General features: G+C 39.2%; 1 protein-coding gene across 21 annotated transcripts in view; it reads left to right on the forward strand.

Annotated features, from left to right (window-relative positions):
• Positions 1-13915, forward strand: part of CADPS2 (calcium dependent secretion activator 2) — a 508211-nt gene extending 494296 nt beyond the window's left edge. For 3 of the 21 annotated variants that reach the window (XM_032276141.1, XM_032276129.1, XM_032276131.1), the window contains one exon: positions 12654-13905. In XM_032276141.1, coding sequence (XP_032132032.1) covers positions 12654-12662 — 9 coding nt within the window. In that variant the 3' untranslated portion in view covers positions 12663-13905. Of the gene's footprint in view, positions 1-12653 lie in introns of all 21 variants that reach the window. The other 18 variants (XM_032276127.1, XM_032276128.1, XM_032276137.1 and 15 more) reach the window with 11 other exon arrangements.
• The last annotated feature ends 1123 nt before the right edge of the window (positions 13916-15038 follow it).

The raw sequence follows: 15038 nt of genomic DNA on the forward strand, positions 1-15038 counted from the left end.
TGTGGTTTTGATTTGCATTTCTCCAAAGATTAGTGACATTAAGCTCCTTTTCATATACCTGTTGGCTATTTATACGTGTTTATTAGAGACATAGTGCTTTGCTCATTGTTCATAGAGACATAGTGCTTTGCTCATGTTTTTTAACTTTAATTTTTTTTTTTTTTTTGCTTTGAGTTTTAGGAGTTTCTTATATATTTTAGATATTAACTCCTTATCAGACAAATAGTTTGTAAACATTTCCTCCCATTTTGTAGGTTGCCTTTTCATTATGTTGATTGTTTCCTTTGCTGTGCAGAAGCTGTTTTACTTGATATAATCTCATTTTTAAAAAAAGATTTCTTGCCTGTGCTTTTTGTATTGTAGCCAAGAATCATTACTAGGGCCAGTGTTTTCTTCTAGAAGTTTCATGGTTTGGGGTCTTAAGTTATTTAATCCGTTTTTACTTGATGGTATTTAGTTGATGATTTTGTCGATCCCTTTGTTTATGGTGTAAGATAAGGGTCAAATTTTATTCTTTTGTATGTGTACATCCACTTTTCCCAGCACTATTTATTGAACAAACCATTCTTTTCTGTTCACACCCTTGTCAAAGATCAGTTAACCGTATGTTTGTGGGTTTATTTCTGAGCTCTCTGTCTTGTACTGTTGGCCTATACATCTGTTTTTATGCCAGTAACATTGTGTTTTGATTATTTTAGCCTTGTAATGGATTTTGAAATTAGGAAGTGTGATGCCTCCAGTTTATTCTTTTGCTTAGAATTGTTTTAGTTATTTCAAGTTTTTTTTTTTGGTTCCAGATTAATTTTAAGATTGCTTTTTCTATTACTGTAAAAAAAATGCCACTGGGATTTTGATAGAGATTACATTAAATATATAGATCACTTTGAGTAGTATGAACATTTTAACTATAACAATTATTGTAATTCATCAACATGGGATTTTTTTATTTATTTGTTTTCTGCTGTAATTTCTTCAGTGTTTTATACTTTTCAGTGTACAAGGTTTTCACTTTCTTGGTTAAATATATTTCTAAGTACTTCATTCTTTTTGATGCTATTGTAGATGGGTTTGTTTTCTTAATTTCCTTTCCATATAGTTACTTGTTAGTGTACAGAAATATGAGTGATTTTTGTATGTAGATATTTTTTCTGCAACTTTACTGAATTTGTTTATTCTAACAGTTCTTTTTTATAGACTCTTTAGGGTTTTCTATATATTAAGATCATGTCATCTGCAAATGGAGATAATTTTACTTGTTATTTCCTGATTTGCATGGTTTATGTTTCTTTTCTTTTTCTTTTTTATTTTAGTTTTTGTCTGCTTACTCTGGCTAGGACTTCCAGTACTATCTTGAATAGAAGTGGCAAAAGTGGGCATCCTTGCCTTATGCTGTATCTTAGAGGAAAAAAATTGGTTTTTCACCATTGAGTATGATATCAACTGTGAACTTTTCATGTGTAGCCTTTATTATGTTGAGGTAGTTTTATTCTATTCCTAATATTTTGAATGTTTTTTTATCATGAAACATTACTGAGATTTGTCAAATATTTTTCTGCATTTATTGAGATGATCTTGTGATTTTTATCCTTCATTCTATTAATGTGGTGTATCATAGCAATTGACTTGCTCATATTCAAAAATCCTTGGATCCTAGGGATAAATATCACTTGGTGATGGTATATGATTTTTAATATGCTATTGAATTCAATTTGCTGATATTTTGTTAAAGATTTTTGTATCCATGTTTATCTTGGCTTGTAGTTTTCTTTTCTGACAGTATCTGTTGTCTGGCTTTGGTATCAGGGTGATGCTGGCCTCATAGAATAAATTTGGAAAGATTCCCTCTTCTTTGTTTTTGGTAGAGTTTAAGAGAATTGGCATTAATTCTTTTTTAAATGTTTGGTGGAATTCACTTCTTTAAATGTTTGGTAGAATTAACTTTTGAAGCCATTTCTTTGTTGGGACGTTTTTGAATACAGATTCAGTCTCCTTATTTGTTATTGGTCAGCTTTGTTTTATTCTTTTGATGGTTTCGTGTTTCCTGATTCTTCATGATCTCTGTGGCCTTACACTGGTATCTGTACTTTTGGAGAAACAGTGACCTCTTTCACTATTTACAGTTTGACTTCAGCAGGAAAAGCCCTTCATCACTCAACCCAGCTAGGGATTTTGTGTGGGCCAGCTGTTGGGGCTTGTGAGCAGGCCTGCTGCCAGGGTCCAGAGGCAGGATAAATTGTGGTTTTATTTCATTAAGAAAAACTAAAACATCTTGTAAGGCAATGATTCTTAAATGTTAGCACACGTGAAAAAAATTAAGAGCTATTAAAATGCAGATTTCCATACCGGTCTTAATCACCAATGATGCTGAGTCTTAAGTTTGAGGAGAGGAGAGGTAATGTGCATGTTTAACCAGCCACCATGGTTATTTTGAAATAGTGGACCACTGCTCTGGTGAATCTTCATCCAGACTGGCATGTAAATCTTTAAACTTCAGAATATTTTTTAAAATGGCCTATAAGACAGTTTGTTTACACTTGTTTCTTACCAAATAAGAAACAAGTGTTTCTTATTTTTAGCCAGGCATGGTGGCTCATGCCTGTAATCCCAGCACTTTGGGAGGCTGAGGCAGGTGGATCACAAGGTCAAAAGACTGAGACCATCCTGGCCAACATGGTGAAACCTCATCTCTACTAAAAATACAAAATATTAGCTGGGTGTGGTGGTGTGCCACTGTAGTCTCAGCTACTCAGGTGGCTGAGGCAGGAGAATCACTTGAGCCCAGGAGGCAGAGGCTGCAGTAAGCTGAGATTAAAAAAAATAGTGGGGGTGTGCCAAGATGGCTGAGAGGAGGCAACACTGGAATGCAGCTCCCAGCAAATGAGATGCAGAGGGCTAGAAGATTTCACGATTCCAAGCAAAGTGCTGGTTTCATTTCAGTGGGACTGGTAGGTCACTGAAAATAGCCCAGGGAAGGCAAGCCAAAGCTGAACTGGGGCAAGAGCAGCCCAGGGAGGGCTAACAGAGACAGGGCAGGGTGTGTCCCCACCTGGAACGTGCAGCCAACTTGCAGGGTCAGGGACTTCACCCCCTCAGTGCTCCTATTAGGATCCTGTGCTTACCTCATCCCTCCTGCAATCCATGGTCCACAAGAGCCCCACTGGACTGAGGGGCACCGTGGGTTGTTTATGCAAATCTGAGCAATAGCACCTGCCTGGTCCTGCAAGTTGTTGGCACAGACCTGGTTGGAAGTTTGGACTAAGGCCAGAAGGATGGAACTACCCATCCCATAGAAAGAGGCAGAGTTGAAAGTGGGGAAACAGGCCACAAGGCCTGGCAAGCCCCACCCCAACAAAACTCAAACTGAAGCTGGTGTGCTAGAGAGCTCCACAGCAAATACACTTGACCCCAACAAGGAAGATCAAGCTCAGGGAAGGAGAGACACCGTTGTGAAGGTGGGGTAATCTCACCTGCGTAAACAAACTGTGGAGGTGGGGAGACCACCCACTCAGCAACCTGACTCAATCTGAGGCAGCCCAGCAGCACCTCTACAGGCCAAAAAAGATACAGCTCCAACCTCAACAGAAAGGGAGTCCACTCAGATTCCTCCCGAAATAACCAACTTCAAAGATCAAAGCAAGATAAATCCACCAAGATGGGAAGAAACCAGCACAAAAAGGATGAAACCATCAAAGACCAGAACACCTCTTCTGCTCCCAGGGATCACAACTCCTCACCAGCAAGGAAACAAAACAAGATGGGGAATGAGTTTGACAAATTGACAGAAGCAGGCTTCAGAAGGTAGGTAATAACAAACTTCTCTGTGTTAAAAGACCATGTTCTAACCCAGTGCAAAGAAATTAAGAACCTTGAAAAAAGGTTAGATGAAATGCTAACTAGAATAACCAGCTTAGAGAAGAACATAAATGACTTAACGGAGCTGAAAAACACAGCATGAGAACTTCACGAGACATACGCAAGTTTCAGCAGTAGAATCAATCAAGCAGAAGAAAGGATATCAGAGATTGAAGATCAGATCAATGAAATAAAATGAGAAGGCAAGATTAGAGAAAAAAGAGTGAAAAGAAATGAACAAAGCCTCCAATAACTATGGGATTATGTGAAAAGACCTAATCTACCCTTGATCAGCATACCTGAATATGATGGGGAGAATGAATCCAAGCTGGAAAACACTTTTCAGGATATTTTCTAAGAGAACTTCCCCAACCTAATAAGGCAGGCCAACATTCAAATCCAGGAAATACAGAGAACACCACAAAGATACTCCTCAAGAAGAGCAACCCCAAGACACATAATTGTCAGATTCACCAGGGTTAAAATGAAGTGAAAAATGCCAAGGGCAGCCAGAGAGAAAAGTCGAGTCACCCACAAAGGAAAGACCATCAGACTCACAGCGGATCTCTCAGCAGAAACCCTATAAGCTAGAAGGGAGTGGGGGCCAATATTGAACATCCTTAAAGCAAAGAACTTTCAACTCAGAATTTCGTATCCAGCCAAACTAAGCTTCATAAGTGACAGAGAAATAAAATCCTTTACAGACAAGCAACTGCTGAGAGATTTTGTCACTACAAGACCTACCTTACAAGGGCACCTGAAGGAAGTACTTAAACATGGAAAGGAACATCCAGTACGAGCCAATGAAAAAATATACCAAATTTTAAAGAACAATGATGAAATGAAGAAACCACGTCAACTAACAGGCAAAACAACCAGCCAGTAACAAAATGCCAGGATCAAATTCAAACATAATATTAACATTGAACGTAAATGGCCTAAATGCCCCCAATCAAAAGACACAGACTGGCAAACTGGATAAAAAGTCAAGACCCATCGGTGTACAGTATTCAGGAGACCCATCTCACATGCAAAGACTCACATAGACTCAAAATAAAGGGATGGAAGATTTACCAAACAAATGGAGAGCAAAAGCAGGAGTAGCAATCCTAGTCTCTGATAAAACGGACTTTGAACCAACAAAGATCAAAAGAGACAAAGAAGGGTATTACATAATAGTTAAAGGATCAATGCAACAGTAAGAGCTAACTATCCTAAATATAAATGCACCCAATGCAGGAGCACCCAGATACATAAAGCAGGCTCTTAATGACCTACAAAGAGTCTTAGACTCCCACACAATAATAGTGGAAGACTTTAACACTTCACTGACAATATTGGACAGATCAACAAGACAGAAAGTCAAAAAGGATATCCAGGACTTGAACACAGATCTGAACCAAGCAGACCTAATAGACATTTACAGAACACTCCACCCCAAATCCACAGAATACACATTCTTCTTAGCATCACATCACATTTACTCTAAAATTGACCACATAATTGGAAGTAAATCACTCCTCAGCAAATGCAAAAGAATGGAAATCATAACAGTCTTTCAGACCACGGGCACAATCAAATTAGAACTCAGGATTAAGAACTGGAAAAAACCACTTTAAGCTTCATATGGAACCAAAAGAGAGCCTGCACAGCCAAGACAATCCTAAGCAAAAAGAACAAAGCTGGAGGCATCATGCTACCTGACTTCAAACTATATTACAAGGCTACAGTAATCAAAACAGCATGGTACTAGTACCAAAACAGAGATATAGACTAATGGAACAGAAGAGAGGCCTCAGAAGCAACACCACACATCTACAACCATTTGGTCTTTGACAGACCAGACAAATACAAGCAATGGGGAAAGGATTTCCTTTTTAATAAATGGTGATGGGAAAACTGGCTAGCCAAATGCAGGAAGCTGACACTGGATGCCTTCCTGACACCTTACACTAAAATTAACTCCAGATGAATTAAAGATTTAAACATAAGAACTAACACCATAAAAATCCTAGAAGAAAACCTAGGCAACACCATTCAGGATATAGGCACAGGCAAGGACTTATGACTAAAATGCCAAAAGCAATGGCAACAAAAGCCAAAATAGACAAATGGGATCTAATTAAACTTAAGAGCTTCTGAACAGCAAAAGAAACAATCATTAGAGTGAACCAGAAACCAACAGAATGGGAAAATAATTTTGCAATCTACTCATCTGACAAAGAGCTAATATCCAGAATCTACAAAGAGCTAAAACAGATTTACAAGGAAACAACAAACAAACCCATTCAAAAGTGGGTGAAGGATATGAATGGACCCTTTTCAAAAGAAGACATTTTTGCAGCCAACAAACATATGAACAAATGCCCTTCATCATGGTCATTAGAGAAATGCAAATCAAAACCATATTGAGATACCATCTCATGCCAGTTAGAATGGTGATCATTAAAAAATCTGGAGACGACATATGCTGGAGAGGATATGGATAAAAAGGAACAGTTTTACACTGTTGGTGGGAGTGTAAATTAGTTCAACCATTATGGAAGACAGTGTGGCGATTCCTCAGGGACCTAGAAATAGAAATTCCATTTGACTCGGTAATCCCATTACTGGGTATATACACAAAGGTTTATAAATCGTTCTATTATAAAGACACATGCACACATATCTTCGTTGTGGTGGTGTTTATGATAGCAAAGACCTGGAACCAACCCAAATACCCATCAATGATAGATTGGACAAAGAAAATGTGGCACATATACACCATGGAATACTATGCAGCCATAAGAAATGTTAAGTTTATGTTCTTTGTAGAGACATGGTTGAATCTAGAAACCATCATTCTCGGCAAACTGACACAAGAACAGACAAGCAAACAGAGCATGTTTGCAATCATAGGCAGGTGATGAACGACAAGAACCCTTGGGCACAGGAAAGGGAACAACACTCTTTGGGCTAGGTTGGGGGTTGGGGGGGACACCAGGGGGCAGAAGGATAGGGAGGGATAACACTGGGAGAAATGCCTGATATAGACAACGGGGGCTTGGGGATGGAAACAGCAAACCACCATGGCATGTATGTACCTATGCAACAATCCTGCAGCATGCAGGATGTGCACATGTGCCCCAGAGCCCAAAGTACAATTGAAAAAAGAAGTGGAAACAACCCAAATGTCTATCAACTGAGAGAAGGATAAACATGGTATATCCATGAAATAGAATATGATTTTCCAGTAAGAAGAAAGTACTGATACAGTCTACAACATAGATGAAACTTGAAAAAGGTATGCTAAAACCCAAACGGCCACAAGTCATATGATTCCCTTTTTATAAAATGTTCAGAACAGGCAAACCATTAGAGACAAAAAAATAGATTAATGGTTGCCAGGGGGCTGGTAGGGGTTGGGAAAGGTATTGGGAAGAATGGGTATTAGCCGCTAATGGATAAAGGGAGTTTTTTTTAGGAGAGACAAAAATATTCTAAAGTTAGATTGTTGTGAACATATCAGAAATCACTGAATTGTCGACGTTAAATGGTGCATTTTATGATATGTAAAGTCTCAATCCATTTTTTAAAAAGAAAAAAACTTTTTAAAAACATTATGAAGTACCTACTGTGAAATAGCCACTGTAACTGTACATATGTGACTGTATTTAAACCTTACAAAACCTGTAAAATGGGCAGTCTCATCCTCAGTCACTGGTAGGAGCATAATTCCCAAAAACTGATGACAGCCAGACAATTAATTAGTGAGAGTCAGGATTCAAACCTCTGAGCTTCAGATCCTTAATCCAATGCACTTAACTGATTCTAAATCTTTGGGAAACTGTAAAGAGCAACCAGCCCATAAAAATTAAAATATCCAGTTTCTATGTTAAGTGTTTCTACCCTGTCAAATTCTAAGAGTCATGTCATAGATATTTTATGTCATAATAATTAACATAAAGTAGATGAAAAGGACTGAATTTCTTGTATCCAAATATTTTTTCCCATATTTTAATTTTCTGTGCATATTAATAAATATATTTGCTACATCTGGATAACTAAAAAGCCACACTTTCTTCTTTTTACCTCTCCTCTTAATGCCTACCTTTATACCCTCTTCTTACCTCACATGCTTTTACAAATAACATGAGAACGAGCCCATGTTCTCAATCACACACAGTAGTCAACAGTGTGTGTCCCTGCCTCCTATGCACACATTTTATGTGCCTAGAAAAGATCTTGGCCTTTCATCTCTATGCCTTTCTCCCTCCATTGGCAACTAAATGCTGTTACTCCTTGGGCAACTGTCATTGGTCCTCCTTTGAACTTTTTCTACAAATTTCTGTTACTTTCACACTTCTGGCTTTAACTTTTTACTTGTGGTTTTCAGCTCTGTATGTGAAAAGGCCATGCAGAATCCCAGTTAGAAGCCCAACTTCAGACCTGGGTTCAGATTTCAACTCCCAGTAGCTGTCTGACCTTAGTCAAGTTACTGAGACAAGCTTTCTATGGCTCAGTTTCCTCGCCTATAAAGTAGGAGTATTATAATAGTAGCATTTATTATATGAATAGTAAGTGAATAGTAATAATAGTGTTAGTGAATAGTAAATAAGTTAATACAGACAGAGTCTTAAAACAGTGGCCAACACAGTGTAAGTATTAGTTGATGTTATTATTGTTCCTCTCATTTTTTATTACCTAAAACCCTGTATTTCCAGTGGCTTTCTGTACATCTCTACAAGGTCAGTGTCTAAAAATATCCACATCACCTCCACACCACCCAAAGTGCCTCTTGTTTTGCGTTTGCTGTCTCCATTGGCAGTACTAATCACCGCATTGTAAAATCTCATCCCTGTCTTTCTAGAATCTGCTCAAGCACTTCACACAAGAGGACATCAGGACCTTGAGTCAGTCTCCTAAAACTCCCTTTTCTGCCTCATTCCTTTCTCATTGGCGCTACTACAATCTTTCAGGCCCTCATCACTTCCCCATTTAAATTCTTGCCTTACTGATATCCACCATTGTGCCCCACTTCACCCTTGACATGGTTTGGCTGTGTTTCCACCCAAAATCTCATCTTGAATTATAATCTCCATTAATCCCCATGTGTCAAGGGTGGAGCAGGTAGAGGTAATTGTATCATGGGGGTGGTTTTCCCCATCCTATTCTCGTGATAGTGAGTGAGTCTCATAAGATCTGATGGTTTTATAAGCATCTGGCAGTTCACCTGCTTGCACTCATTCCATCCTGATGCCCTGGGAAGAAGATGGCTGCTTTTCCTTTGCATTCTGCAACGGTTGTAAGTTTCCTGAGTCCCTCCCAGCAATGCAGAACTGTGAGTCAATTAAACCTCTTGTAGTTATAAATTACGCAGCCTTGGGTGTTTCTTCATAGCAGTGTGAGAACAGAGTAAGACAACCCTGAAGCCAGAGCATCTTTCCAAAATACAGATTTGATCATTTCTTGCCAATGCTTCATATATTGTAGGCATTCGTTACTCCTTGTGCCCTCATTTCCTAAATTGGGTCTCAGGGAATCTTGTACTCGAGTTTTGTTGATGTCCCGTGAGAAGAGGTTGCTAAGCCATTTGGAGAACAGTGTATTCCTTGAAATTCAGGATAAGGTAGTGTTTGAGCGTGAAGTAATTTTACACTTAACCTGTCCTGGGGCTCTTTATTCCAGAATTCCTAATAATATCTTGCAGGAATTAATATTCCTTAGAATTTAGTTTGTGAAAGGTTGACCCACAAGAAAAACTTTTTAGCATCACCTACAAGTCCCTTTGCAGTATAATTACTCTTATCCCTACAACACTCTCCCCCACATCGTAAACTATAGCCATTCTAGGGTTCTATTAGTTTCACAGGTTTTCAGAACACTGTGCCTTTTCACATTCTGCCCCCTGCATGAAGAGCCCTTTTTTTCTTTCTTCTTATAATTCAACTCGAAAAGTCTTGGTTTTCTCTCCTTTCTAGAAGATATCTCACCCTCCTAAGCAAATTTAGCCCTGTCCTCACTGAGTGCCCTCTCTGTCCACTGTCTCTGCCATTTTTTCGTGGTTTCATGTGTCTCTGAATCCTCTTTATCTATTATTCTTTCTACATGCTTGTCATGTAACCCAATGAGTATTTGCTGAATAAGTGACATTTTAAAAAGCTGAAAGTAAATCTGGAAAATGCTGAAGAAATGTGCTCTGGCATCAATACTCCAATTCTGTTCTCTAACCTAGAACATAGAATAAAGTACTTTACATAAGATTATATAATATACTGTGACTCTGCCCCTAATGAAAAAGGGCAATATTCATTTTTAAAAAGTATTGAAATTCACAGCCACGAGACAGCATAGAGTTTCAGGATGCAGCTCTGTGCCAGGAAGTGTGCTCAATGCCAGGGATACAGCGCTAAGCAAAACAAAAGAGGTCCCTGCCCTCAAGGAGCTTGCCAACCCTTGGAGGAGACACACTAACAAACATAAAATGCAACCCACACAAATGTGTCAGGTAGGATAATCTGTGACAGAGTGACTCATTTAGTCAGGGAGGACAGGAAAATTTTTCCCAAACAAGTGAAGCTTGAGCTGAGTTCCTAAGAATGAAAGCGTTAACCCGGATAAGAGAGATAAAAGGACCATTTAAGAGAAACTGCAGACACCAGGGCGGAGCAAGACAAGGCTGCAGAAGTGAGCAGAAGCTTGTAGGAAGTACTAAGGAGCTTAAAGTCTTTATCCCAAGAGCAGTGGGAAGTCACTGAAAGGTTGGAGAGCGTGGGTAGGGAATTAATCAGATTTGCATTATAAGAAGATTCATCTGACTGCCTGTAGGAAACAGATTGGAGAGGGGGTAGTCTAGAAGCTGTTACTTAGTCTTTGGTGAACTAATCCAAAGACATTTAAGATGTACAATGGAGAGAAAGGGAAATAGTAAGGAGTACTCTTAGGCTTATCACCTGAATGTTAGTGTCATTTCCAGATTCAGGGTGTCCTGAAGAGAAACAGATTTGGAGAGAAAGACCATAATGTCAGTATTGGGCATGTTGAGATTGAGCTTCTTTTGAGACATCTGAGGGAGGAGATGTCAAGGAAGACATTTGGCTGTTTGGGTCTGGAGCTCAGAGGAGGGATATAGGGTAAAAATATTGGTTTGATTATAAGATTTCAGCAATTGAAAATGATACTGTATCAGCAACAACTGTTCTCAGGCCAAGGTACTGTAACTGGAACACCTATGGAGAAAAGGGAAGGTAACCTTAAAAGAAAGGGGGAAAAAAAATTCTTCTAGCCAGAAAAACCTTCAATAATTTTTACCAAGGGGAAAAAAAATGGGAGCATTAAATCTTACCAAGGGAAGGGTACAAGAAATGTCATATTTATTGCCACTTTATGTTAAAATTAAACCAACCAAAGTGTGGGATCATCAGAAAAACTGGGTTCTGGTCCCATTTCCTCATGTTACCAACTGGGTCTGCTCACATGAGTCATTTTCCTGATCAAAAATTGGGTGTGTTGGTTTTTTAAAAAACTAACAGCCTTTTCTCAGTCTAGAACAAAAGTCCTATGGACATATTTGCAGGGAGCCTGCTGGTAGCCTGCATCTGTTGTCTCCAGGTGCTAGAAGCTCATCGTACATGGAATGCTGGAGTTAGAAGAGTCCTGAGGTCATCTACTAGGGACTTTTCAAACTTTTTAATAAAGTTTTTAAGAGATATTGTTATATGCTTTAAAAATGTTTATAAAATATATTAATGTCTCAAATATATCTTAGCACTGCAAAATATAATACCAGTCAAAGTAAAGTGTTAATATCAGTCTGATTAAGAAGGGAAGGGAGCCCTGGGGCTCTACTTGGGTGGCCTCACCTTTCAAGACCAGGCTAGTCACCAGTCCAGCCTCCCCATTCACAGATGAAGAAACAGAGGCCCAAGGCCATATGATAGATGTCAGCAGAGCCAGGACTTGGCCCCTAAGCCTATGATCTCTCCACAACACCATGCAGAATCAGCAAGACCAGGGAGGGGAAAAGTGGCAGCTTCACCCTCCAGCCCTCTTGTGTCTCTGTAATATCTGGGTTGTTCCAACCAGCCCGCGGGTCCCTCCATGCAGGTATGCATTCTGTGGGACCAGCTTGTAGAGTCCAGCTAATTAGAGTAGCCATGTGGGGTAACTCTAAGGTAGATGAAAGTGGGATACATTATATATAGTGATGAAGATGCCAAGGCTGGGTGCAGTGGCTCACACCTGTAATCCCAGTACTTTGGGAGGCCGAGGTGGGCAGATCACTTGAAGTCAGGAGTTGGAGACCAGCCTAGCCAACTTGGCGAAACCCTATAAGATAACTGAATTATTCAGGTGGGCCCAATGTAATCACAAGGTCTTTAAAAGGGGAAAGAGGTGGCAAAAGTAAAGAGTCGAAGAAAAAAGATGAGATGCACTGGGTGCGGTGGCTCACACCTGTAATCCCAGCACTTTGGGAGGCCGAATCGGGTAGATCATGAGGTCAAGAGTTCAAGACGAGCCTGGCCAATATGGTGAAACCCCATCTCTACTAAAAGTACAAAAATTGGCTGGGCATGGTGGCATGTGCCTGTAGTCTCAGTTACTTGGGAGGCTGAGGCAGAAGAGTCGCTTGAACCTGGGAGGCAGAGGCTGATGTGAGGTGAAATCACTCCACTGCACTCCAGCCTGGGCAACAGAGTGAGACTGTGTCTCAAAAAAAAAAAAAAAAAAAAAAAAAAAAGGAAGAAAAAAAAGAAAAAGATTAGATGGCAAAAGCAGGGTTAGAGACATGTTATTTTGCCAGCTTTGAAGATGGAGGACAGAGACCATGAACCATGAAATGCAGGCAAGAAATTAGAAAAGTCAAGAAAACAAATTCTGCCCTAGAGCCTCCAGAAAGGAACTCAACCCTATTGACACTTCGATTTTAGCCCAGTGAAGCCTTTGTTGGACTTCTGAACTACAGAACTATAGCATAGTAAACATTTGTTGTTTTAAGCCAAAAAAAAAAAAAAAAAAAATTAGCTGGGAGCAGTGGAGCACGCTTATAATCCTAGTTACTCAGGAGGCTGAGGCAGGAGAATCACTTGAACCCAGGAGGCAGAGGTTGCAGTGAGCTGAGATCACATCATTGCACTCCAGCCTGGGTGATGAAGTGAGACTGTCTTCAAAAAAAAAAAAAGCCAAAGAAAAACTGGGGAGGGCTGAGAGTAAGAATATGGTTAACAGAGCCAAGAGTGAAAAAAATGACAACTCTCAAAAAGCACTCCTGAAGAGGGCCTCAATCAATTCTGGGTATGAATGAAGAGGTCATTTCTATAATGCCCAACTTCCTAGATTCTCAATTATTGCCAAAAAAAAATGATTTAGGAAAGAATATACACTTTTTCCCCCAACTATATTGATACAGATATACAGGCGTACACACACACACACACTCTCTCTCTCTTTCTCTCTCTCTCTCTGTCTCTCGTAACTTAGAATATTTTCCCTAAATTTCTCTTAAAAGTAGTTTAGATAGAAGACAAATCTGATCTGACCTCCTAGATTATGTAATTAAAATTTCTTGTTAACGTAGCCTGATGAACTTAATTTCATTAAATTTATTCAATTTAATTGTTTGGATCAAGGCCATGTATTCAGAAGGCACCTGTTCAAACCCAAGTATGTGCCCAGAAGGAAGAGCATACAATATTAAGAGCCTTTAGCAAAGAGAGAATGCAAGTAAAATAGTCCATTTTATTTATGTAGACAAGAAGAAAAGGAACAGTGTAAGAAAACAGTCTGATAAATTCACCAACATCTGATCTAGGTGTGCTATTTTAGAAGTTGTCCTAGATACTTTGCAGAACAAGGTACATTATGAATAAATACATGCTGTCAAACACTCCCTCTTTCCTATAGATGTATAGGATTCTGGTAAAACCTTTTTGGAGTCTATTGGAACAAAGCTTCAAAAAAGTAGTTTCACAGTGGGATTCACAGAAAGAGGATGGGAAAGAGAAAATTGTATCATATTTTTATATCATTATATATTAACATTCTAATTTGGGGAAAATAACTTACTTTCTCCTAGTTCATGAAATTCTGGTTCTATCTTCACTTTTTTTTTGAGTATGTTATCAAAACATGTTTATTTTTAATTTTAAAAAGTTTTTTTTAATATAGATTCAGGAGCGTACATGTGCAGATTTTTTTATTGCATTTTAGGTTTTGGGGTACATGTGAAGAACATGCAAGATTGTTGCATAGGTACACACATGGCAGTGTGATTTGCTGCCTTCCTCCCCTTCATCTATATCTGGCATTTCTCCCCATGCTGTCTCTTCCCAACTCCCCACCCCCCACTGTCCCGCTCCTATTTCCCCCCAACAGACCCCAGTTTGTGATGCTCCCCTCCCTGTGTCCATGTGTTCTCATTGTTCAACACCTGCCTATGAGTGAGAACATGCGGTGTTTGATTTTCTGTTCTTGTGTCAGTTTGCTGAGAATGATGGTTTCCAGGTTCATTCATGTCCCTACAAAGGACACGAACTCATCATTTTTGATGGCTGCATAATGTTCCATGGTGTATATGTGCCACAGTTTCCCTATCCAGTCTATCGTCAATGGGCATTTGGGTTGGTTCCAGGTCTTTGCTATTGTAAATTGTGCTGCAATGAACATTCGTGTGCACGTGTCCTTATAGTAGAACGATTTATAATCCTTTGGATATATACCCAGTAATGGGATTGCTGGGTCAAAAGGAATTTCTATTTCTAGATCCTTGAGGAATCGCCACACTGTCTTCCACAATGGTTGAACTAATTTACACTCCCACCAACAGTGTAAAAGTGTTCCTATTTCTCCACATCCTCTCCAGCATCTGTTGTCTCCAGATATTTTAATGATCACCATTTTAACTGGCATGAGATGGTATCTCAATGTAGTTTTGATTTGCATTTCTCTAATGACCAGGGATGATGAACATTTTTTCATATGTTTGTTGGCCTCATGTATGTCTTCTTTTGTAAAGTGTCTGCTCATATCCCTCGCACACCTTTGAATGGGTTTGTTTGTTTTTTTCTTGTAAATCTGTTTTAGTTCTTTGTAAATTCTGGATATCAGCCCTTTGTCAGTTGGGTAGACTGCAAAAATCTTTTACCATTATATTGGTTGCTGATTCACTCTAATGACTGTTTCTTTTGCCATGCAGAAGCTGTGGAGTT

This window comes from Sapajus apella, unplaced genomic scaffold, assembly GCF_009761245.1.
Source record: "Sapajus apella isolate SASKATOON/1434 unplaced genomic scaffold, GSC_monkey_1.0 scaffold7, whole genome shotgun sequence".
NCBI classification, from domain to species: Eukaryota; Metazoa; Chordata; class Mammalia; order Primates; family Cebidae; genus Sapajus; species Sapajus apella.